The sequence below is a fragment of the Lynx rufus genome, unplaced genomic scaffold (assembly GCF_022079265.1).
Source record: "Lynx rufus isolate CCGP_SWC_20201006 ecotype Redwood Valley unplaced genomic scaffold, mLynRuf1.p SCAF_3, whole genome shotgun sequence".
Lineage (NCBI taxonomy): Eukaryota > Metazoa > Chordata > Mammalia > Carnivora > Felidae > Lynx > Lynx rufus.
This window is the reverse complement of record NW_025814845.1, coordinates 162,716,931-162,742,980: the sequence shown is the minus strand read 5'-3', so window position 1 is coordinate 162,742,980 and position 26,050 is coordinate 162,716,931. Positions and strand designations below refer to the sequence as shown.

General features: G+C 39.3%; 2 protein-coding genes across 12 annotated transcripts in view; one reads left to right on the top strand and one right to left on the bottom strand.

Annotated features, from left to right (window-relative positions):
- HOOK3 (hook microtubule tethering protein 3) overlaps positions 1 to 1,848 on the bottom strand; it is a 131,751-nt gene extending 129,903 nt beyond the window's left edge. For 2 of the 4 annotated variants that reach the window (XM_047091532.1, XM_047091531.1), the window contains exon 1: positions 1,590 to 1,848. In XM_047091532.1, coding sequence (XP_046947488.1) covers positions 1,590 to 1,646 — 57 coding nt within the window. In that variant the 5' untranslated portion in view covers positions 1,647 to 1,848. Of the gene's footprint in view, positions 1 to 963; positions 1,239 to 1,589 lie in introns of all 4 variants that reach the window. The other 2 variants (XM_047091534.1, XM_047091533.1) reach the window with 2 other exon arrangements.
- Positions 1,849 to 2,104: 256 nt separating this feature from the next.
- RNF170 (ring finger protein 170) overlaps positions 2,105 to 26,050 on the top strand; it is a 52,847-nt gene continuing 28,901 nt past the window's right edge. The window contains exons 1-3 of one of the 8 annotated variants that reach the window (XM_047090830.1): positions 2,111 to 2,280; positions 8,255 to 8,330; positions 9,014 to 9,157. In XM_047090830.1, the coding sequence (XP_046946786.1) occupies positions 9,021 to 9,157 (137 nt within the window). In that variant the 5' untranslated portion in view covers positions 2,111 to 2,280; positions 8,255 to 8,330; positions 9,014 to 9,020. Of the gene's footprint in view, positions 2,281 to 2,401; positions 2,601 to 8,254; positions 8,331 to 9,013; positions 9,158 to 26,050 lie in introns of those variants that run through there. The other 7 variants (XM_047090829.1, XM_047090832.1, XM_047090831.1 and 4 more) reach the window with 7 other exon arrangements.

Below are 26,050 nucleotides of genomic sequence, written 5' to 3'. Positions count from 1 at the left end.
TTGCCCTCTTGCCTCTTTTTCTAGCATTGAGGGAGGCACTTGTATAGACTCAAAAAGCACACCTTAAGATTCTCAATCTTCTGTTTACAACCTCTGCCAAATCTAGTTCTTCCACAGTACCAAAGAATGTGGTCATTCTTTCCTTTATCTCTCCCCTGCCTTGGCCACATTATGCAGTTTATCAGTTTTTCTCTCCTCTAAAATACAGCAGTGAAATCCACATCCTCGTTTGAAGCTGGAACCCATTACATTTGTAAGTTGTATGTTAACTGTATTATTGCAAAAAACAAAAACAAAGCCCTTGAAATCCCAATAGCCTAACATAAAAAAAAATTACAGAGTATATCAAGCCCGACCATTGTATGTATTATATCAGAAGACATAATCTGAATCCTGACACAAAACACATTATGAAAACCTTAAGAGTATTTTCACCACCTTTGTTACAACCTACCTAAGGCAATGCTTCTCTAAACCCTCTACGGAAGTGCTCCCACACAGGAGAGTGACATCTATACTTCAAGGATCTGCGTCTTACCTTTAACATGAACCCAAATGCTGTAGTCACCTCAATCAACATCCTATTCTAGAAATGACGTTTAACATTTTTAGCAATGAGTAACACTCTGGGAAAAAGCAAAAGGTTTATCCCGTGGGTCTGCAGACCTCTACACACACACACACACACACACACACACCAAAAACTGACACCAGAGTTAGTGACACACACAGCATGGGTTTTAAGTCCAGCTCTCGAAGAAGCTGCTAAAGGCACAATTGTTAGCATCAGAATTGAGCATGTAGTGACTTTAAAACGTGACCATTTTAATAAGAGTTTAATAATTTAAAATCAGAATCCCACAACGTTGCTCCCAAAATGTCGAGTTCCATTACTGATCCCCACATATCTTCCAGATTTGTTTTTATATTTATACCTTTAACAAGTACCTCCACACCGCTTACTTTCTAATCGCTGAAGCGCATCTCTCACTTAAAATACGGTCTCGGGGTGCCTTTTCATATTTTTCCTATCTTCCCTTCAAAGTACTTTTCTCTTCCAGTGGGCCTGGCTCATCCCTCAAGGGGCTAACCCTCCGTCCTCCGTGAACGCTACAACAAAGGCGAGGAGCGTCGTAACCAAGGGTCCCGAGTGCCTCTACCGGCTGCGCGGGGCGCAGGATCAGCCAACACTTCGGTGTCCCTGGCAGCGCGAGAGGGAAGCACCAGCGCCTCATCAGCTGCAAACAACAACAATCCTAATCACAGTGCCGCCTGCACCCCATCATTAGCCTCCATAGGGCCGGTTTCCTCTCGGAGCGCAGCCAACACCTCAAACCCCAAGCCTGGCAAATTTCCCCTCGGACCCGGGGCCGAGCCCCCAACGCCCAGACGATCCGCGCAGCCCCCAGCCCCACCCGGCCGCGGGGTAGACGCGGCCCGCACCGGCGTCCCCCGGCTCCGCCCGCCCCAGGCCCCGGATGTGACGGCACCGCCGCCCTCGGCGCTCGCCCCCCGCGACAAGCGTGGGGGATCCCGGAAAGGAGGCCTGGGGGAGGGGGTCTTCCCCCGACCCGCCAGTCATCACATACCCAAGTGAGAAGGCTCTCGCACAGCTCCACCCGCTCCACCGATTCCACGTTGAACATCTTCCCCAGCTGGGGCTTGGCAGCGCCTCCCCACCTCTCCAGAAACCGCTGCCGCTCGGTCTGGGGCTGCGTCGGAGGGTCCGGGCAGTTGGCCTGGCCTCTGGCCCACCTTCTCCTCCCGCCCGGGCCGCGGACTACCTTCCCGGCGCTGCCAGCGGCTCCAGCACCGTCACCCCCGCTGCCCCTCCTTCTCTTTTCACTCGGGACCGCGCGCCCGCCGCGCGCGCCCCCGGCCACGCCCGCAGCCCCGCGTCCCCGCCCCCAGCCCCCACACCCCTCCTCCGGAGAGCGCCGGCCCAGGCCAGAGCCGCGGCCGACGAGCCACTGCGCACAATCGCGCTCCGGCCGGCCCGCCTCCCCGCTGCCGCCGCCGCCGCGCGCGCCCCGACGCCGGCCCGCTGCGTGTCGCGGCGCGCACGCGCCCGGCCCTGGCGGCGGCGGCGGCGGCGGGTCCTCCTCGCCTGTCCGCTCGCACCCTTACGGAAGCTCGGCAGTGCGCGTGCGCCTGTGTCCGCACTCCAAATTGAAAAAGAGACAGCTAGTGATTGCCTGGGAGGGTGGCGGGGGCCGTGCCCGGAAATAATCTCTAGTCTCAGTCACCGGGAATTGGCGAGGTATCCTCTGCGGTGGAGAGGTACGCGCCCCCTCCCCCTCGGCGGCCCGCCTGGCCGCGGCCGGCCACGCCCACCCGCGTCCGGGCCCGCGGGAGCCGCCGGCGGGGCTCGGACGAGGGCGGGACTGCCCTAGGGGTCGCCTCGGGCTTCGGGGCGGGGGGAGTTGCTGCCTTGGACTCAGGGGTTCCGCCTTCCTTCGGGAAGCCCGGGGCTAAACCCCAGAGTCGCCCGGCTCCCGCCCGGAATTCCGGAGACAGCGGAAGGGCCGACGTGGCGGGTGTCTGGTGGTTCTAGGTGCTTGGCCGGGTGAAGAGAGCCAGCCGTTCCTTCTTGGGTCGCGGTGAGCCTCGACTCCCTGAAAACTTAGGCTACTTTAGGGAGAGGGTGTGCGCCAGTTAGTCCGTGAGGACCCCGATAGTTTTTAGGGCCTGTTTCTCCTAGCGCAGAGCTAGGAGTTGGCCGTCTTAATTAATGGCTTGCTTGATTGTCCTCAAGTTCTCTCACCTTTTTAGAGTTGTGGATTTCTGCTGGGGTACCGTATATTTTTATGCGACATAACATGCAGAAAAGTGCATACAATGTACATGGTTAAAGAAAAATATTTAATAAACACCCAGATAAAAACAAAAGAACACTGCCCATATTTCAGAAGTTCTACCCACACATAATGTTCCTTCCTGAGAACAATTCCCTCCCTAGACTGACTTTTAGGATACTCACTTTCTTGCTTTTCCGTAGAGCTTTACTATATGCATGCCTGAACAATATAGTTTTACTTTGCGTGTTTTTGAATTCTAACGAGTGGGATCAGTGTATTTTGTGGCTTTGAATTAATAGTAAATTTGTTTATATCTATAGGTAATTTACATTGCTGTCTAGTATTCCGTTGCATGATTATAACAGTGTACACGTTCTGTTAATGGACATTTTTTGTTCCAGTTTGAGGCTACTAAAAACAGTGCTGTAAGCATTCTTACACCTGGATACTAGTGCAAATGTGTAAGGATTTCCTTAGGATACATGCCTTGGAGTCCTAGGAGAATTGTTGAGTCATAGAATATGCTTAACTTAATAAGATAATGCCAAACTTTTATTTGGAGTGCAGCAAACTTAACTTCCTAGAGCACATCTTTACTCTGGTTTGTCAGTTCCTGGAGCCCCCCTTTTTCCCATTAGGAGTAGGTTTTGTCCGTGAGCATTAAGAATTGCAGTGAGTTTTTAAGGACGCCTTACAAAGTACCAGTTAACAGTTGACACGTGATGATTTATCATTTTGCAAATGTGAAAAAATCTTACCTGAAGTCTTCTCAATGGTCTTTTTAAAAAATGTTCTTCCCTATGCCAAGGGCAGAGAAATCTTTAGAAATGATAAATATGTATCTTGACTGCCTTTGTTTCTTCTGTTGTTGCCTCTGGATCTCTGTCTAACCAGAGTTCCTACATTCCATACTAGGTTGTTTCTGTCGAATCCCCAGCACTTTAATGACCATTACCCTTCTTAGACATGTAAAGTCAGTAAGTATATGTTACATTGACTTAAGCCTGACTCACCCACAACTTGTGTTTTGATGTGGAGAACCAAATTCTAGCTTTTTCTGGAGGGACTGTGGTGTAGTGAACACCTTTACTCCAGCTGCTCAGGTTTTTAAGGCTTTGACACAGATGACCTAAGCCTCCTTTTTCAATCTTGACTGCTCACCCATAATGCATTTATGCATGATACTGCTGTGTTCTTAAGATTTCATTTGTGGCTCCTATTATCCTCGATGAAGGAAATTATATTAAAAGCTTCTTGGATGTAACTGTGGAAGTCATGTGACTATCATGTTTCTACATGAGCTTGGGTAAAAAGACAAAGGATTTCTCCTTTGGAAGTTATGGAATTTCCTGTATTTCCCTTATTTTTATTTACTTATTTTTTTCTGAAAATTTTGTAAAAGGCCAAGTTGAGAGGTGAGTATAATATGCCTTAGCTGTCTCCTTACTTTGGTTAGTTGGAGACTAGTTGTCATCTATAGCTGTTTATCAGATTCAGATAAACATGGGGGTGTCCTATGTGGCCATGTTCCCAAGTCTTCCCAGGGAATACATACTTAGAGCTTTGATTAAAGAGTTTGAGATGCACCATAGTGCAGCTATAGGGAATGCATGGCTAAGTTTTAGAGTGGTTCTTCTTGACAGTTGTTAATAATAGTGACCAAGGGCTGCCTGGCTGGCTCAAACTGTAGAGAATGCATGTCTTGATCTTGGGGTTGTAAGTTGGAGCCCCACGTTAGGTGTAGAGATTACTTTAAAAAATTTTTAAAAAATAATAATAAAGTATTACAACTGTTTACTGAAAGTCTGTATGGTGTAACAAGCGATATGCTAAATGCTTTACCTTCATTATCTCATTATAAACTCCATAAAACAAGGAGCTTTTTTTTTCGTCAAAAAGTGGGCATTTGAGGGGCACCTGGCTGGCACACTAGGTAGAGCATGCAACTCTTGATCTCAAGGTTGTAAGTTTGAGCCCTACGTTGGGTGTGGAAATTGCTTTTTAAAAAAGTGGGCATTTGATATGGTTAAAATTATTTTTACATATTTTACATATGAGGGAGTTGAGATGCAGACTTCACATGAGTACACAGTTGCCTGACTCCAAAGCTTATGCTTCTCTAATATATGAAGCTACTTCTTAATAAGACTCAGCTAATCAATAGCAAAACCCAAGCTAGAAACCCATTCCTCTTCAGGCTTCTATCAATTATACCACACTGTCTCCAAGATTTATGGTGTGTTGTTTCTGTGAATCTCAAACAAAAATGAAGTACTGGTAACTCTTATCTTCATATTTGATAGGATTCTTTGAAATACATTAGAAATCATGTTCTATAAGTTTATAAACTTTATTTCTGGGTTTCAAGTAAGCAGCATTTAGTGGCCCCTAACACATGTAATATTCCCTGTGCACTGCTCTAAGGAATAAGATGTCTCTGTGAGTGTCTTAGAGTGCCCTTGATAGATACCTTTAGAAGGAAGGCGACCATCAGGAAATAGAGTGACTAGGGTGATAGGTAAGAATGGGACTGGACACAGACATTTTGTCTTTGAGCACTGAAGCCTAATTTTCATCACTCAAGGGAGGAAGTTAGGCACTGGCTTTTATTTTTATGGTTAAAGGAATACTATAGAACTGTGTCCTGGGAAAGGTGAAAGGCTGGCTCTCAGGTCTATTTCCCACGTGTAACCACTTTTAACTTGTATTTATCTTTCTGAGGTTTTTTTGTTTGTTTGTTTTGTTTTGTTTTGTTTTGTTTTGTTTTAATTCAAAAAACCCTGAATCAGAGAGATGTAATTCGGGAAGGAACTTAAGAAATCCTCAAGCGCAGTTTTTACATTTTGCAGAAAATGAGAGGTCATTAGAGTTTATGTAGGGCACAGTTTGTGGTAGTAGAATTGGAACTAAAATCTAGGACTGTTAATGTCCAAGTAGCAGTGCTTAGGCTTGAGTTGAGAGCCAGTGCCATTGAACAAAACCAGGAGCACTGTTCTGATCTAGACAAGACCTGACTGTGAAAAGCAAAAGTTGAACTGAAGTTCAGATAAGATTGACTTTTCGAGATTGAGATACTATGTCATCTCCTTAAGTAGAAAATTTTCTTTTTAGTGTTTATCCTCTGTAATCTTAGATCAGCCTCTTTCCAAACAGAGTGATGTTATAATACCCCATTTTTGAGCTATTAGCTCCTGCAGTTTTGTTTTATTTTGTTTTTTAACTCTGATCATAAGAAAAACTACTGGTGGAAGTTGAGCTATTGGCAGCCCGCAACAATTAGGTCAGTGATTAGTAGTTTTCCATATGAAAGCTCTAGGTTTAGCTGGGATTTCCATGTAACCAGAAAATGCAGCTGACCTCTCTGTTCCTCTCAGAAACTTATCAGCACTCTCCCCCCAACCTCTCCTCTCTAAGCCCAAACATCTTTGGAGATACTAGAATTTGTGGTATTGTGTCTTCATTTTAATAACATTGGGAACTTTTGCTGTAAAATTATGCAAATAACTTCATATGGCCATGCAAGAGTTAGAGTATCCTGGCTCTCTGAGCTCTTGGAAATGTGCCTGAAGCAATATCATAAGCAATATCTTAGTTGCATAGAGGTTAAATATACAGTAGGATTAAAAGAATAGATAATTTGTACAGTGGAATTTAGTCACATTACCATTGATTGCACTTGAAAGAACACAAAAACAAGTGTAAAAAAATTTAAAAAAATTTAAATTTAAATTTAAAAAAAAAAATACAAGGAGTGTGGGGGAGAAAAAAATAACTATCTTTCTACTAGGTTCTTGGCAGAGACTCCTCTGTAATAAAAGACAAATTAACAGGAAAAAACCCCAGAAGTTTAATAACTTATAAACCTTCTGCGTACATGGGAGGTACCCAGGAAAACTGAGTAACTCCAAAATGTCCCAAACCATCACATTATATACCACCTTCAGCTAAAGACCAAAGAAAGATGTTGGGGGAGGGAGGGAGCATAGTTATGAGAGATTCCCAGGAAAAGCACAGCAAACAAGGGTAATGTTATGCAGATTTAAGTCCCTGCCCCATTCATAAAAATTTCTAGAGATTTAGTCCTCCTCTTCCGGTACAGAGAGAGACACCCTTACAAATGGAGATTTTACTCATAAATGGCTCTTAAAAATAGGATAGCTTCTGCTTAGTTTTCAGAGCCTTTCCTTTGTTTGCTGTTTGTTTTTAATAACCAGTCTAAAGTAATTCTTAAACCAAAAGTCGTATTTTGGGGTGACAAATTCTCCTATTCAGTAGTGAATTGCCTAAATGTATAGCACAGGGAAAAATCTTTTCACTTTTCAGTAGTTAGAGGTGGGAAATCTTGACACAAGGGGATAGCATTTTGGTTATCTTTCTGCAGATAGAAATAGTTCTGACTGTTCTTAGGACTTTTGATACAGCTGTACATAGCATCTCTAAAAAGAGCCAGACACCTGGCTGGTTCAGTCACCGGAGCCTGTGACTTTTTATCTTGGGCTTGTAGAGTTGAGCCCACGTTGGGTGTAGAGATTACTTAAATCTTTTAAAAAATAAAATATAAGAAGAGGAAACCTGAAAAAATAAATATCTAAATACTACATGACCCACCCCTACACTACTTGAGGCTGTTTTTTCACCTTCATTTGGCAGTTCATTTAACTGTTCTTTTGAATGAAAATAATGAAGTTACAGCTGCTTTTCTGAGTTGCCTGGTGTGTGGCCTTCATAATGGTTATTTGAAACCTATCATTAGAAAGTTCCTGATATATTAGGCTGTTATTATGTGTAAAGCCGATGGAAACTGACCTTGATCTGTTTGTTTGCTTCCATAAGGTAATTTCGTTTTTAGCTGCTAGTTCAGATTCTCTTAAAGGTGTTAGACTTTCACAGTTTCCTCTTAACAGAGACTCACTAGATTAATGAATAAAACTTATCAGTGCAATAAGGTACATATATACAGAATTTTATTTTATTTTTTTTAATTTTCTTTTTTTTTTTAAGTGTATATATTTTTGAGAGCGAGAGACAGACAGAGCATGAGGGGGAAGGGACAGAGAGAGAGGGAGACACAGAATCTGAAACAGTCTCCAGGCACCTACCTAGCTGTCAGCACAAAGCCCGACACGGCTCTTGAACTCAGGAGCTGCGAGATCATGACCTGAGCCAAAGTCAGATGCTTAACCAACTGAGCCACCCGGTTGCCCCTACAGGATTTTATTTTAATTATGAATAGTCGTATATATTTAATTGAATATTTCCTTTATTTTCCTTGTGGTGTCTTATGAGACTAAATTTTTCTCTTTTGCCATATAAAAAATAAGAATTACCTATGATACTTGGACTCTGATGTGGTTGGATTATTTCCCTTCATACCTATAGAAATTGAATATTACCATTTTTCTCTAGCTTAGTGTATGGGAAGCAGAGTTTCATATCCTCCCTCTTCTCTTCATAAGGAAATGCAGCCTCAGAGTGATTCCATATTCCAGGCAGTTCAAAGAATTCTGAACCATAAGCTGAGTTTAGTTCCAGGTGAGGCTAATTGTTTTCAAGCACCAGAATTTTCATTAATTCAACTAATCTTAGTAGATATAAATGTGCTATAGCCTAAATGTCTTTTACTTTTCAAATTACTAACACTGTAAGTAAGGTAAGTCACTTTTATTTAAACATGTATTTATTAGGTCCTACTGTGTACAGAGCACTAAGCTAGATAATATAAGAATATTTACATAAGAAGAGAATATATTGCTTTCCTTATCTATACATGGTGCATTCCAGGACACATTTAGTGCTGTAAGGGAGAGGAGGGATCTGATTTACTTGGAGAATTGATTTGGTATTCAAGAATGAGAAGAGCTGTTGAGCATGAGGAATGTCTTTTTTTCCTTTAAGATTAAAGGAACTGAGCTTGAAGAAGAAACGGTATTTTTTAATTTGTTTTTAAAAACTGTAAATGGATGACAAATTAGAGTAATTGTTTACCTTAAAGGAAGTAGAATTTTCTTTTCCTCAAAATAATGTGTCTGGCAAATTTTACAGAACTCAAAGGGAGAATCCTCACTGGAGTTGTAGTTAATGCAACAACCTCCCTTAAGTGGGCACTCTGAAAATTTAAAAACCTTAGAAGTCAGTTATATTTATGTTGTTTTGATTAGTATATTTCATTTTTACTGTGTCATTTGTAACTTTTGTCTTGTTTCTTTATATTTTAGACTTGGAATGGCCAAATATCACAGTGAGGTTCAAAGTTTGAAACTGGATGATGATTCAGTCATAGAAGGAGTAAGTGACCAAGTACTTGTGGCAGTTGTGGTCAGTTTCGCTTTGATTGCTACCCTGGTATATGCACTTTTCAGGTGAGACTAAAGGACAAAAGAGTTGAAATAATATATATTTGCAAGGGCCACTGCCTTCTGACTGCTTCTAGTAATTTTTAATACTTCATTTAAAAAGTGAGTAATAGAGCTCAGTGATTGTATATATTTACTAAGGTATTTTATTTTCCACTAGGCTCTAAATGCTACTATATATTTTTCCTGTCCTCAGCTGTCTTATGAGATAAAATTTAAACTTATCACCATATTTTGAATAAAATATTAATATTTTATATGGAAGTATCACAGTTTAAGATAATAATTTTCATAATTGAATCCCTCAATTTGTAAGTGATGCAGACAATAAGTGCAAAATATTTTCAGTCTTCAAATGGAAAAACAGGCAAAAAAAAAGTTGGACAGTATGTAGGGAATTAAGATTAAGATTAGGGGCACCTGGGTGACTCAGTCAATTAAGCATCTGACTCTTAATTTCAGTTTAGGTCATGATCTTACGGTTTGTGAGTTCAAGCCCTGCATCCAGCTCTCTGCTGACAGCCCTCTCTGTCGATCTCTCTGTCTCTCTGCCCACCCACCCAACCCCCCCCCCCCCGCAATCGTGCTCTCTCTCTCTCTCAAAAATAAATAAACTTAAAAACAGATTAGGGGTGCCTGGGTGACTCAGGTGGTTGGGCATCCATCTTTGGCTCAGGTCATGATCTTGCAGTTTGTGAGTTCGAGCCCGGCATTGGGCTCTGTGCTGACAGCTCAGAGCCTGAAGCCTGCTTCAGATTCTATGTCTCTCTCTCTGCTCCTCCCTCACTTGTTCTCTCTGTCTTTCAAAAATGAATAAATGTTAAAAAAAAAAAAAGATTAAAATTACTGCTATAGAATCAGGAACAATCTTTAAAAGCCTCAGATGTTTATATGCCAATACACATACTAGGATATAAACTAGAAATTTAAGTGTTAACACACAAAGGTAAATAAAATTATATATATATGTTATATATATACACATATATACATGTATATATACACACACACACATATATATATAAAATTGAAAACAGAAATGGAAAAAAAGTATACAAGTATAAAATAGAAGTGCATCTGGGTGGCTCAGTCGGTTAAGTGTCTGACTCTTGATTTTGGCTCAGGTCATGATCTCACAATTCCTGGGATCGAGCCCTACATCAGGTTCTGCACTTAAAATGCAGAGCCTGCTTGGGATTCTTTCTCTCTCTTTCTCTCTGCCCCACCCCTGCTTGCAAGCTCTCTTTTTCTCTTTCTCAAGATAAATACATAAACATTAAAAAAAAAAAAAAAAAAAGGTACGGAGGCACCTGGGTGGCTCAGTCGATTAAGTGTCCAACTTCGGCTCAGGTCATGATCTCGCGGTTCGTGAGTTGGAGCCCCACATCAGGCTCTGTGCTGACAGCTTAGAGCCTGGAGTCTGCTTTGGATTCTGTGTCTCCCTCTGTCTCTGCCCCTCTCCTGCTCATACTCTGTCTCTCTCTTGAAAATAAATGAACATTAAAAAGTTTTTGAGAAAAGTATTAAATAGAAAAAAAGATTAATTTCAAAAATTACAAATCAATGAGTTTGTTGTAAAAATTATAGAAAAGGTTCTTAAACATCAAGATTCTTAGATATGACACAAAATATGGGCAACAAAAGAAAAAAATAGATAAACTGGACTTCATCAAAGTTACCAAATTGTGTACTTGAAAGGACATAATCAAGAAAGTGGAGGGGCGCCTGGGTGGCGCAGTCGGTTAAGCGTCCGACTTCAGCCAGGTCACGATCTCACGGTCTGTGAGTTCGAGCCCCGCGTCGGGCTCTGGGCTGATGGCTCGGAGCCTGGAGCCTGTTTCCAATTCTGTGACTCCCTCTCTCTCTGCCCCTCCCCCGTTCATGCTCTGTCTCTCTCTGTCCCAAAAATAAATAAACGTTGAAAAAAAAAAAATTTAAAAAAAAGAAAGTGGAAAGCCCATAGAATAGGAGAAAACATTTTTTTTAATGCGTATTTATTTTTGAGAGAGAGAGAGAGAGAGAGAGCGCGTAAGCAGGGGTGGGAGCAGAGAGAGCAGGAGACACAGAATCCAAAGTAAGCTCCATGCTCTGAGCTCTGAGCTGTCAGCACAGAGGCTGATGCGGGGCTTGAACTCATGAACTGAGAGATCATGACCTGAGCTGAAGTCAGATGCTTAACCAACTGAGCCACCCAGTCACCCCAGGAGAAAACATTTCAAATCATATGTCCATATGTCACATGGATCTAGAATATATAAGGAACTTACAACTCAATAATAAAAAGGCAAATAATGCAATTAATAAATGGGCAAAGAATGTGAATGCACATTCCTTCAAAGCAGATATACAAATGGCTAATAAGCACATGAACATATGCCTGACATTGTTAATTATCAGAGAAATCAAAATCACAGTGATAGACAATTTCACACCCACTAGGATGGTTAGAATCACAAAATCAGATAATAACAATTGTTGAGGATGTGGAGAAATTGGAACCCTCATACACTGATAGTAGAAATCTAAAAATGATTCAACCTCTTTGGAAAACTATCACTTCTTCAAATGATTAAATATGCAATTTCACTCCTAAGTGTATATATATCCATGAGAAATGAAAGCACTTTTGCACACAGAAACTTCTATAAGAATGTTCATGGCAGCATTCTTCGTAATAGCCAAAAGGTAGGAAAAAAACCAAATGTCCCTGAATGGATGAATGGATAAACACATGTGGCACACACATACGATAGAATATTTTTCAGCTATAAAAAGAATAATATACTGATACATGCTACATCATAGACGAAATTTGAAAACATATAGTAAGTGAAGTAAGCTAGATACAAAGGCCACATATATATGAGTGTGTTCATATGAATGTCCAAAATAGAGAAACCTGTAGAGATTGGAAATAGATTAGTGATTGCTTGGGACTGGAGTGAAAGATGGGGGTATGAGGAATGATAGCTAAGGGGTACAGGGTTTCTTTTTGAGGTAATGGAAATGTCCTAAAATCGACTGTAGTGATGTTTGTATATATGTGTGAATATGCTAAAAACCATTGAATTGTACATTTTAAATGGGTAAATTGTGTGGTATGGTATGTGAATTATATTTCAATAAAGCTGTTTAAAAATGAGTCATGACTTGGCAGATACAAATGAAGTATCTGCTTTTTATTAAGAATGGGATGAAGATAGAACTTTGTCATGTTGAAGTATTCATGATAAATTGTTGAGTGAGAATTGTTGATTGAAAGATACATCATGGCATGCCTGGATGGCTCAGTTGGTTAAGCATCCAACTCTTGATCTCAGTTCAGGTTGTGATCCCAGGATCGAGGGATTAAGCCCTGCAGTGGGCTCTGCACTGAACATGGAGGCTGGTTAAGATTCATTCTCTCTCTCTCTCTCTCTGTGTCTCTCTCTCTCTCTGTCTCTCTCTCTTTCTGTCTCTCTCTCTTTCTCTGTCTCTCCCCTCCCCTTCCCCCTTTGCCCCTCTCTTCCACTTGTGCTCTCTCTAAAAACAAAAAAATTTAAAAGACATCACAAAACCGTAAGTCAAGTAAACCATACTGTCTAAAAATTATTTTTGATAAAATTAATTTTATTTTAAAATATTTTTCCCCTTATTTTTTTTTCTAATTTCCCTACTATGGGTATTTATTACTTATATAATAAGAGTGTTTTCCCCACAGACTGGGAAGATATGAAGCCCAAACTAAAAGTTTTATATTTAATATATAAAATTGTGTGTTGGAGATGTCAAAAACTTAACAGTATTAGGCTGCAGTAATCAAAATAACCAGGAAGAGGTCACATTTGGCTTATATACAGTTTGGGTGAATTATTTTATTTTAATTTAATTTAATTTTATGTTTGGGGGGGTGAATAATTTTAAACCAGTAAACATTTCAGGGGAAGTTTTCAGAATGGATAAAGCTATGGAAACCATATAGAATGCTTGAAGGGACTGGGGATATCTAGCTTAGTGGAAAATACTGTTGGACATAAAAGTTGTCTTTAAAAATGATCAGTGCTTTTTTTTTTATTTTTAGTTTTTTATTTATTTTGAGAAAGACAGTGCAAGTGGGGGAGGGGCAGAGAGAGAGGGGGCAGAGAGAATCCCAAGTAGGGGATGGGGCCCGAATTCATGAAAGCATGAGATCTTGACCTGAGCTGAAACCAAAAGTGGGACACTTAACCAAATGAGCCGCCAAAGTGCCCTGATCAGTGCTTGTTTTATTGAAGAAGAATTAGATTTATTCCATGTGGCTTCATGGACAGAACTAAGGCCAGTAAGTAAAGATAAATGATAGATTTTGGATCAGCCTGAGTCACTTTTCAAATTATGTAAGGTGCTCCATTATTTAGACATTGTCTTGAATCTGTCATCTGATTGAGTGGGAGGTCAGTTTAAATTTCTGTCCAGCTCTTCAGATTCAAATTCACTTGGCATTTGTAATCCTGTTACTTCAACTGCAGTTATCAATTAGTGATGAGTTGGGAGAGGGGTAGCATGTGTAGTTTATAATTCAAAGGAAACTTTTGTCTCTTTTCTGTAATTTCTTTGATGTTTTGAGTCATAATTTTTTTTGTATTGTGGTAAAATAAACAGCATAAAATTTACCACTTTAAGTGTACAGTTCAGTGGCATTAAGTACATTCACAATGTTGCATAACCATCACCACTATCTATTTCCAGAACTTTCTTATCATCCTAAATGGAAACTATGCCAATTAAACAATAACTGCCCATTCCTCCTCCTCCTAAGCCCTGGTAACCTCTATTCTACCTTGTATCTCAATGAATTAGCCAGTTTTAGGAATCTCATAAAGTGGAATCATAAAATAATTGCCCAGTTGTATCTGGCTTATTTCACTTAGCATGATGCTTTCAAGGTCCATCTACATTCTAGCATGTATCAGAATATCATTTCTTTTTATGCCTGAATAATATTCCACCATATGTATATACCACATTTTGTTTACCCATTTATTTTTGATAGACATTTGGGTCTGTCAAATGCTTTTAATTGGAATTGCTGGATCATATGGTAATTCTATTTCAACTTTTTGAGGAAACTGTTTTTCACACTAGCTGGCCCATTTTACATTCCCACCAGCCGTGCACAATGGTTCTGATTTCTCTATCTCTCTCTCTCTCTTTTTTTTGTTTTAAGTCTATTTATTTTGAGAGAGAGAGAAAGAGCAAGTTGGGGAGGGGCAGAGAGAGAGAGGGAGAGAGAATCCCAAGCAGGCTCAGCTCTGTCAGTGCAGAGCCCAACACGGGGCTCAAACCCACGAACCATGAGATCGTTACCTGAGCTGAAGTCAGATGCTAACTGACTTAGCCACCCAGGTGCCCCTGATTGCTCTATATCTGTGCCAACACTTGATACCTTCTATTTTTTTTTTTTTATAATTGTCATCCAAATGGGTATGAAGTAGTATCTCATTGGAGCTTTGATTTGGCATTTCATTCATGATGTTGATCGTCATTTCATTTACTTATTGGCTATTTGTGTATCTTCTTTGAAGAGAAGTCTATTCAGATTCTTTTCTCATCTTTGAATTGGGTGCTTGCTTTTTGTTTCGAGTAATGAGAGTCTTTTTTAATAGACTGTCCACACAATGTGGGGCTTGAAGTCAAGACCCCAAGATCAAGTCTTATGCTGTCTCAACTGAGCTAACCAGGTGCCCTCTGAGAGTTGGTTGTTGTTTTTTTTTTATCGAAGTATAGTTGACACAAAAGTTGTGAGAGTTCTTAATATATTATGGCATTAATCACTTACCAACTATACGATTTACAGATGTTTTCTTCTATTCTGTGTGTTGTCTTACTCTTTTTTATTTTTATTTTTATTAAAAAAATTTTTTTTAATGTTTATTTTTGAGAGAGACAGAGGCAGAATGTGAGTGGGTTAGGGGCAGAGAGAGAGGGAGACACAGAATCTGAAGCAGGCTCCAGGCTTTGAGCTGTCAGCATAGAGCCTGACACGGGGCTCGAACTCAGGAGCTGTGAGATCATGGCCTGAGCTAAAGTCGGACGCTCAACCGACTGAGCCACCCAGGTGCCCCTTTTTACTCTTCTTTAAAGTGTTTTTTTAGTTTTCAGAGAGAGAGTAAGTGAGGGCAGAGAGAGAGGGTGACAGAGGATCTGAAGTGGGCTCTATGCTAACAGCAGCAAGCCTGATGCAGCGCCCAAACTCGTGAGCCCTGAGATCATGGCCTGGCCAAAATCAGATGCTCAACCAACTGAGCCACCCAGGTGTCCCTCTCTCTTTTTTTAAAAAAGTGTTTATTTATTTTGAGAGAGAGAGAGAGTGGGAACAGAGGGTGGGGCAGAGAGAGAGGGAGACAGAGAATCCCAAGCAGGGTCCGCACTCTCAGTGCGTAGAGCCCAATGCAGGGCTCAGTCCCATGAACCATGAGATCATGACCTGAGCCAAAATTAAGGGTTGGACACTCAGCCAACTGAGCCACCCAGGCACCCCTTTACTCTCTTTATGGTGCACTACTTTGGTAAAGCCCAATTTTTCTGTTTTTTCTCTTGATGCCTGTGTTGTTGGTGTCATATTTAAGTAATTATTGACAAATCTAAGGTCACAAAGATCTTCTCCTGTGTTTTCTTCTAAGATTTTTACAGTTTTAGCTCTTTGATTCATTTCGAGTTAATTTTTGTGTATGGTAGAAGGTAAGGATCCATCTTCATTCTTTGCATGTGGATATCCAGTTTTCCTAGTATCATTTGCTGAAAAGACCACCCTTACCCCACTGAAGGGTCTTGGCATCCTTACCAAAAATAGTTTGACCATTTATATGAGTTTATTTCTGGATTCTGTGTTTTATTCCATTAGTATATGTTTGTCCTTATGTCAGTACCATACCATTTTGATTCCTATAGCTTTGTAGTAAGTTTTGAAATCAGAAAGTGTGTGTCTTATAACTTCACTCTGTTTCAAGATTGTTTTGGCTAGTTGGGATCCATTGACATAACATACAAATTTTTATTTAAAAAATTTTTTTTTATTGTTTATTTATTTTTGAGAAAGAGAGAGAGTGTGAGCGGGACACGGGCAGAGAGAGAGGGAGACACAGAATCTGAAGCAGGCTTCAGGCTCTGAGCTGTCAGCACAGAGCCCAATGTGGGGCTTGAACTCACTAACCCCGAGATCATGACCTGAGTGGAAGTTGGACACTTAACTGACTGAGCCATCCAGGAGCCCCATTAGGAGTTTTCTTTTTTTTTTTTTAGAGTTGATGATTTTTTTTTTCCAATTTTTATTTTTAAATGTTTTTTTTTTTTGTAAGTTTATTTTTTATTTATTTTGAGAGAGAGATAGAGAGCTAGTGGGGGAGGAGCACAGAGAGAGGGAGACAGAATCCAAAGCAGGCTCTGCAGTGTCAGCACAGAGCCCGATACAGGGCTCAAACTCACGGACAGTGAGATCATTACCTGAGCCAAAACCATGAGTCAGATGTTAACCAACTAAGCCACCTAGGTGCCCCTCAATTTTTATTTTTAATTGCAGTATAATTGACATGCAATGTTAGTTTCAGGTGTATAACATGGTAATTAGGTAATTATAAACATTACCAAATGCTTACCACAATGAGTATAGTTACCATCTGTCAACATAAAAAATTATTCACTGTATTTCCTATTTTGTACTTAATCACTTGTGGTTTATTTATTTTATAATTGGACATTTGTACCTTTTAATCCCCTTCACCTATTTTGCTCATCCCCGTCCCCTCTTATAACCACCAATTTGTTTTCTGTATTTATGAGTCTGCTTCTGTTTTTTCGTTTGCTCATTTGTTTTGTTTTTTAGATTCCAGATATAAATAAAATCATATGGCGTTTTTGTCTTTATCTGACTTACTTCATTTAGCATAATACCAACTAGGTCCATCCACGTTGTCATGAATGGCAAGATTTCATTCTTTCGTCCTCCTTCCCCTAGATTTCATTCTTTTAAAATATTTTTTTCATGTTTATTTATTTTTGAAAGAGCACGTGCACAAGTGGGGGAGGGGCAGAGAGAGGGGGATAGAGGATCTGAGGTGGGCTTCACATTGACAGCAATGAGCCCGATGTGAGGCTCAGATTCACAAACTGTGAGACCATGACCTAAGCCGAAGTTGGACGCTCAACCGATTGAGCCACCCAGGTGCCCTTAGATTTCATTCTTTCTTATGCTGAGTAATATTACATTGTGTACATATATTACATCTTCTTTATCAGTTCATCTGTCAGAGGACAATTAGGTTGTTTCCATATCTTGTCTATTGTAAATAATGCTGCAGTAAATATAGGGGTGCATATATCTTTTCAAATTAGCGTTTTCATTTTCTTTGGGTAAATACCCTGAAGTAGAATTACTAGATTGTATGATATTTCTATTTTTAATTTTTAAGGAATTACCACTTGGTTTTCCACAGTGGTACCAATTTACATTCCTACCAATAGTTCACAAAGGTTTGCTTTTCTCTACATTCTGGCCAACACTTACCATTTCTTGTTTTTTTTTGGTAATAGCCATTGTGACAGGTGTAAGGTAATATCTCATTGTGGTTTTAATTTGTATTTCCCTGATGGTTAGTGACACTGAGCATCTTTTCATGTGTTTGTTTTGTCCATCTGTATGTATTCTTTGGGAAACGTCTTTTCAGGTTCTCTTACCATTTATTAATCGGATTATTTGTGGGGTTTTTGGGTGCTGAGTTGTATGAGTTCCTTATATATTTTGGATATCAACCCCTTGGTGGCTATTATCATTTGCAATTGTCTTCTCCTGTTCAATATATCACCTTATTGCTTTGTGGATAGTATCCTTTGCTGTACCAAAGCTTTTTAGTTTGATTCAGTCTCAATAGTGTATTTTTGCTTTTGTTTCCCTTGCTTGAGGAGAGAGGACCAGAAAAAATATTGTTAAGGCTGATGCCCAAGAGTTTACTGCCTGTGTTTTCTCCTAGGAGTTCTATAGTTTCATGCTCTACTTTAGGTCTTTAATCCATTTTGAATTTACCATTGTGTATAATAGTATATGAAAGTGGTCCAGTTTCATTCTTTTGCATGCAGGTGTCCAGTTTTCCCAACACCATTAATGAAGAGATTGCCTTTTCCCCCATTGTATATTCTTGCTTCCTTTGTTGTAAATTAATTGACCATATAAGCATGGGTTAATTTCTGGGCTCTCTGTTCTATTGATGTGTCTACTTTTGTGCCAGTACTATACTGCTTTGATTCCTATAGCTATGTATTATATCTTGAAAACTGGGATTGTGATACCTCCAGTTTTGTTCTTCTTTCTTTGGCTCTTCAGGATCTTTTGTGGTTCCCTACAAATTATGGACATTATTTGTTCTAGTTCTGTGAAAAATGCTGTTGGTATTTTCATAGGGATTACATTGAGTCTGTAAATTGCTTTTAGTAGTATGGACATTTTAACAATGTGAATTCTTTGAGCCCATGAGCATGTTATATCTTTTCGTTTGTTTGTGTTGTCTTCAGTTTATTTCATTGGTATTTTATAGTTTTCAAAGTACAGGTCTTTAATCTCCTTTGTTAAATTTATCCCTAGGTGTTTTATTCTTTTCAGTACAATTGTGAATGGGATTGTTTTCTTAATTTCTCTTTCTGCTACTTTTTTTTTTAATGTTTATTTATTTTTGAGAGAGAGAGAGTGGGCACAAGCAGGGGAGGGGCAGATAGAGGGGACAGAGGTTCTGAAATGGGCTCTGTGCTGACAGCAGCGAGCCTGATATGGAGCTCAAATTCATGAACCAGGAGATCATGACTTGAGCCAAAGTCAGACACTCAATCAACTAAGCCACCCAGGTGCCCCTCTGCTATTTCTTTATTAATATATAGAAATGGAACAGATTTTTGTATATTCGGTATCCTGCAACATTACTGAATTCACTTATTCTAATAATTTTTGGTGGAGTCTTTAGGGTTTTCAACATGTAGTATCATGTCATCTGCAGATAGTGACCATTTTACCTTTTCCTTACCAATTTGGATGCCTTTCATTTCTTCTTTGATTGCTGTGACTAGGACTTTAGTAATGTGTTGAATAAAAGTGGCAAGGATAGGCATCCTTGTTTTGTTCCTGCTCTTAAAGGAAAGCTTTCCACTTTGAACTATTCACTATGATGTTAACTATGGGTTTTTTATCTATGTCCTTTATTATGTTGAGGTATGTGTCCTCTAAACACACCTTATTGAAAGTTTTTATCATGAATATATATTGAATTTTGTCAAATGTTTTTCTACATTTATTGAGGTGATCATATGAATTATATCCTTCATTTAGTTAATGTGGTGTATCATGTTGATGGAGTAATGGATATTGAACTATCCTTGTATTCCTGGAATAAAACCAACTTGATCATGGTGAATGAACCATTTAATGTATTGCTGAATATGGTTTGCTAATATTTTGTTGAGTATTGGTCTGTAATTTCTCTCCCTTTTTTTTTATTGTATCTGTGTTCAGTTTTGGTATCAGGATAATGATGGCCTCATAGAATAAATTTGGAAGCATTTCTTTCTCTTTTATATTTTTAAAGTAGTTCAAGAAAGATAAGTATTAACTCTTCTTTAAGTGTTTGGTAGAATTCATCTGTGAAACCTTCTAGTCCTGGACTTTTGTTCTTGGTTGTTTTTTGATTATGATTCAATTTTGTTATTAGTAATTGGTTTGTTCAGATTTTCCTTTTTTTCTTGATTCAGTTTTGGAAAATTGTGTATTTTTTATTTTATTTTTTTTTAACGTTTATTTATTTTTGAGACAAAGAGAGACAAAGCATGAATGGGGGAGGGGCAGAGAGAGAGGGAGACACAGAATCAGAAGCAGCCTCCAGGCTCTGAGCCATCAGCCCAGAGCCCGACGCGGGGCTCGAACTCACGGACTGTGAGATCGTGACCTGAGCTGAAGTCGGACGCTTCAGGTGACTGAGCCACCCAGGTGCCCCGAAAATTGTATATTTATAAGCAGTTTATCCACTTCTATGTTGTCAATTTAGTTGGCATATAATTTTTTATAGTAGTCTTTTACAGTCTTTTGTATTTCTGTAATGTTGGTTGTAACTTCTCTTTCTAATTTTATTTATTTGAGTTCTCTGTCTTTTTTTCTTGACGAGTCTGGCTAAGATTTATTAATTTTGTTTATCTTTTGAAAGAACTAGCTTTTAGGTTCACTGATCTATTTTTTTTTTGAGTCTCTATTTCATTTATTTCTACTTTGATCTTTATTTTTTCCCTCCTTCTACTAATTTTTGACTTTGTTCATTCTTTTTCTAGTTTCTGTATGTGTAACATTAGCTTGTTTATGAGAGTTTCCTCAAAATGGATTAAAGAACTGAATGTGAGACCTGAAACCATAAAAATTCTAGAAGAGAGCACAGGAAGCTATCTCTCTTACAACAGCTGTAGTAACATTTTTCTAAATATGTCTCCTAAAGCAAGGGAAATAAAAGCAAAACTAAACTATTGGGACTACCTCAAGATAAAAAGCTTCTGTACAGCAAAGGAATCAGTCAACAAAACAAAAAGACAACCTATTGAATGGGAGAAGATATTTGCAAATGATATATCCAGTAAGGGGTTAGTATCCAAAATATATAAAGAACTTATACAACTCAATACCAAAAAAATAGGGGCACCTGGGTGGCTCAGTTGAGTGTCGGACTTCAGCTCAGGTCATGATCTCACAGTTCGTAGGTTCATGCCCTGCGTCAGGCTCTGTGCTGACACCTCAGATCCTGGAGCCTCTTTCAGATTCTGTGTCTCCCTCTCTCTGCCCCTCCCCTGCTCACGTTCTGTCTCTTTCTCTCAAAAATAAATAAGCATTAAAAAATTAAAAACAACAACAACAACAAATAATCTAATTACAAAATGGGCAGAAGACATGAATAGATTTACTCCAAAGAAGACATCCAGAGACCAACAGGCACATGAAAAGATGATCCACATCACTCATCATCAAGGAAATACAAATCAAAGCTATAATGAGATATCACCTCACACCAGTCAGAATGGCAAAAATCAAAAACATAGGAAACAACAAGTTCTGGCAAGGATGTGGAGAAAAAGGGTCTTTGTTCACTGTTGGTGGGAATGCAAACTGGTGCAGCCACTATGGGAAACAGTATGGAGGTTCCTCAAAAGATTTAAAATAGAACTACTCTGTGATTCAGTAATCACTCTACTGGGTATTTATCCCCAAAATACAAAAACACTAGTGAACAGGATACATACACCCCTGTGTTTATTTGCAGTATTATTTACAATAGCCAAATTATGAAGCAGCCAAGTGTCCATCTATAATTTTTTTTTAATGTTTATTTATTTTTGACAGAGAGACTGAGCATGAGTAGGGGAGGGGCAGAGAGAGAGGGAGACACAGAATCCAAAGCAGGCTCCAGGCTCTGAGCTGTCAGCACAGAGCCCGACGCGGGGCTCGAACTCACAGGCTGTGAGATCATGACCTGAGCCAAAGTCGGATGCTCAACTGACTGAGCCACCCAGGTGCCCCCACCAAGTGTCCATCTATAGATGAATGGGTAAAAAGATGTGGTATACAAATGTAGTGGAATATTATTCAGCCATAAAAAAGAATGAAATCTTGTCATTTGCAACAATATGAAGAGAGCTAGAAAGTGTAATGTTGAGTGAAATAAGTTGGAGAAAGACAAATACCATATGGTCTCATTCATATATGGAATTTAAGAAACAGAACAAATGAGCAAGGAAAAAAGAGTGAGAAAGACAAAACTATAGAGAACACACTTATGGTTATCAGAGGGGAGATTGGTGGGGAGAAGGGTGAATTAGCTGATAGGGATTAAAGAGTGTACTTACTATGATGAAAAAATAATAAAAAGTGAGTATTGATAGGTATGAAGTTATTGCCATTTTGTCAGCTATTCTCTGGTTTTTGTTCTCTTTTCCTTCTTTTTCTTTTGCTCTCTTCCCTTGTTATTTGATTACTTTTTTTAGTGTTTACTTGTATTACTTTCTCTTTATTTTTTGTGTGTCTGTTGTCAGATTTGGGTTTGTGGTTACCATGAGGTTCATATGTAATATCCTATGTATATATAGCAGTCTACATTAAGTGGAAGGTTGTTTAAGATCGAAAATATTCTGAAAGCAATACATGTTTGTTCCTTCCCTGCATGTTTTATGTATATGATGTCATATTTTGCATCTTTCTATTTTGTGTATCTTTTTTTTTTTTTTTTTGAGTTAGCTCTACACCCAATGTGGGTCTTGAACTCACAACCCTAGATCAAGATTCATATGCTCTACCAACTGAGTCAGCCAGGCACCCCTGTCGTGTGTGCGCGTGCGTATCTCAACTAGTTTTTGTAGATATAATTGATTTTACTACTTTTGTATTTTAACCTTCATAGCAGTTTTATAAATGAACGATCTACTAACTTTACTGTATGTTTGCTTTTACCAGTGAAATGTTTTCCTTTCATAATGTTGTTACTTATAGTTTTGACTTTTTTCTTTCCCCCTGCTTAAAGTTTCATTTAACATTTCTTATAAGGCTGGTTTAGTGGTGATGAACTCCTTTAACTTTTGTTTGTCTGGGAAGCTCTTTATATCTCCTTCAATTCTGAATGACAACTCTGGCAAATAGAGTAATCTTGGTTATAGGCGTTTTCTTTTTAGAGTTTGACTATATCATACCAGACCTTTTTTGGCCTGCAAAGTTTCTGTGAAAAACCAGCTGATAACTTTATGGGGTTTCCCTTGTATATAACTATTTTATTTTTTCTTGCTGTTTCTATGATTCTCTCTTTATCTTCAATTTTTGGCATTTTAATTATGTGTCTTGGTGTGGACTGCTATGGGTTCATATTTTTGGGGATTCTCTGTGCTTCCTAGACCTGGATATCTGTTTCTTTCCCCAGTTTAGGGAAGTTTTCAGCTATTATCTCTTAAGTAAGTTTTCTGCCCCTTTCTATTTTTCTTCTGCCTCTGGATCCCCCCATAATTGTGAATATTAGTATGCTTGATATTGTCATAAAGATCCTTTAACCTATCCTCATTTTTTAAAAAATCCTTTTTTTCTGTTCAGCTTGGATGCTTTCCCCTACCTTGTGTTCCATTCGTTGAATTGTTCTTCTGTATCCTCTCTTCTGTTGTTGATTCCCTCTAGTGTATTTTTGATTGCACTTACTGTATTTTTTTCAGCTTTGATTGGTTCTTTTTTTATGTTTTCTCTTTGTAATGTTCTCACTGAGTTCATCTAGTCTTCTCTCAAGTACAGTGAAAATGTTTATGACCATTATTTTGAACTCTTCATCGTGTAGACTATTTAATCTCTGTTTTGTTTAATTCTTTTTTCTCCAGTTTGGTTTTGTTCTTTTGGTTGGAACATAATCTTCCGTCTCTCATTTTTTCTGATTCTCTGTGTTTGTTTCTATGTATTAGGTATGTCAGCTAGGTCTCCTAGTCTTGAAGATATTGGCCTTCTGTAGAAAGTGTGCTTTGGGGCCCAGTAGCACAATCCCACCCCCCATACCTCCATCATTAGAACCAGGTGCTCCAATGGTGTCCTCTCTGTAGGCTGCAGGTGCTATCTGCTTGTGCCTGGGCATGTGTGTTGCTGCTGCTATGGTGGGTGGGGCTGGTTCCTGCACCACCGGCTGAGTGTCCTAGCCACATCTGCTGCAGCCATGCTGGTGTGCGGGGCTGGCTCTCCTCCCTCTCTGGGGCAGGAATTGCTTTGGAGCAGATGCCAGTTCTAACCAGGACTGCTTGCTGGGTGCACCAGGGCAGGAACCACTTTGAAAGGGTGCCTGCCAGGGTAGAATGATTGGGTGGGGCAGTTCCACAGGTGAATGCTGGGATGGGGTGAGCAGGACTAACAAGGTTAGCAAGGTAGAAAGAGAGTATCAGAACTGTCTCCCATAAGCATCTGGCTACATAGGCCGAATGCAGTGCAGTTCCCCAAGGCTGGGGATGCCCAATGTTAAGCTTTATCTCCCTTTTCAGAGTTGACCTTCATGCCTGTGATATCCCTCCCACTTGTGGGACACTGTGTAGAGGGTTTGGTTCTTGACCACATCTCTGCCCTTACCCTTCTTGATGTGGACTTCTCTTTATATCTTTAGCTGTGGAGGAGCTGTTCTGCCAGTCTTCAGTTCCAGAGTGAATTGTATTGTATGTAGTTGTTGCCTTGATGTGTCCATAGGAGGTGAATTCAGGATCCTCCTACTCTGCCATCTTCCTGAGATCTGGGTTTTTCTATATTGCAAAGAATCCTGTTGGGATGTGACAGGGATTGCACTTAATCTGTAAATAGGTTACTTTGGGTAGTACTGACATCTTAAAAATATTAAGTCTTCTGGTCTATGAACACAGGATGTCTTTCTATTTATTTATGTCTTCTTTAATTTCCTTCAGCAGTGTATTACAGTTATATTTCTTTCTAAATCTTTTTGTCCTCCCTTCTTAAGCTGTTATGAATAGCTGCCATTAGTTGACATACTAAAAACCAGTGCAAAGGGTTTGGTAAGCAGTTTAACCTATAAACCACAGATTTGCTCTTGCACATTTGTGAACTTTGATTCAGACTTTGTTTCTTGACCCAGAGTTTGGATATCATTTATTTCCTCTTATCAGAGATTCCTGACTTCTTTCCAGAGCCACATAACTGGTTTGATAATTTTGGTTTCTCCTTTCATGAATAACAAAGGACCATAAATCATTGGTAAATGATATATTTTGTTTCTGTATTAGAGCCATTGTTTTCCTCGGCATCTTTAGACCTAGTGTCAAATGCTGTCATTTTCTCATCGCTGAAGTGATCACATCTTGAGGTTTTCTAATCTCACTTTCAGTCTGTCTTAATTATCCCATTATTTTCTAGATTTTTGGTTCTGGACTCACAGTTGCTAATCCCATTTAATTGCCCAAACTACAGGCTGCGTTCAACATCTCAGGCTGTTTATCTTGTTCTTTGGTTATACTTTGACTTTTCTAACATTCTACTACTAGATTTTACAATCTTGTATCTTTTCTTTTATGGAAAGAAACCAAAAGAAAGACCTTCCAGTTACATGGTTTATATGTGTACTCTGAAAAGTAGTAACTGTCTTTCTTTCAAGGAGAAGGGAATGGTTTTCCACTGTCAAAGAACAGAGAAATGCTGTTTAGGTAGGTAGTTATTGATACTTAAATGAGATGGTTCCTTGTGCTGTTCCGGATAGATTGTTTCCACCACAGAGATCGTTATTCAGTCATAAGAAGGTAATATTTAAAATAAATAATCCACCAGAATTTAAGATGTTTAAACAGTTCAAGTAGCTTTATTACATTTATGTTTAGTTTCTGATTAGAAATTTGACTTTTTTGGGGGCTCCTGGGTGGCTCAGTTGGTTAAGTGTCCAACTTCGGCTCAGGTCCTGATCTCGTGGTTCGTGGGGCCCGCATCGGGCCCTGTGCTGACAGCTCAGAGCCTGGAGCCTGCTTCGGATCCTGGGTTTCCCTCTCTCTCTGTCCCTCCCCTGCTTACACTCTGTCTCTCTATCTCAAAAATAAATAAACATTAAAAAAATTAAAACAAAAAAGAAATTTGACTTTTTTAATGTTCTTCAAAACTAATGGTTCTTTTTTGCCAGCTTTTTTCCTAAAATTTGGATTTTTTACTAAAAATTGAATAATTGTAAGATGTATTTTAAAAAGTTTTCCATGTCCCATTAAGTTATTGATTTAGAGTTTTTATCACTGTTGGGTATTAGCTCACCCAGGGAATAAAGGCTCTTATATAAAGTAACACTAGGATTTTGTGGACTTAAAATATTGCTGTTAAAAAATGTTTAAGTTTAGAAGAAACTGTTACAGCCAAATGAAATTAAGCTGTGATTC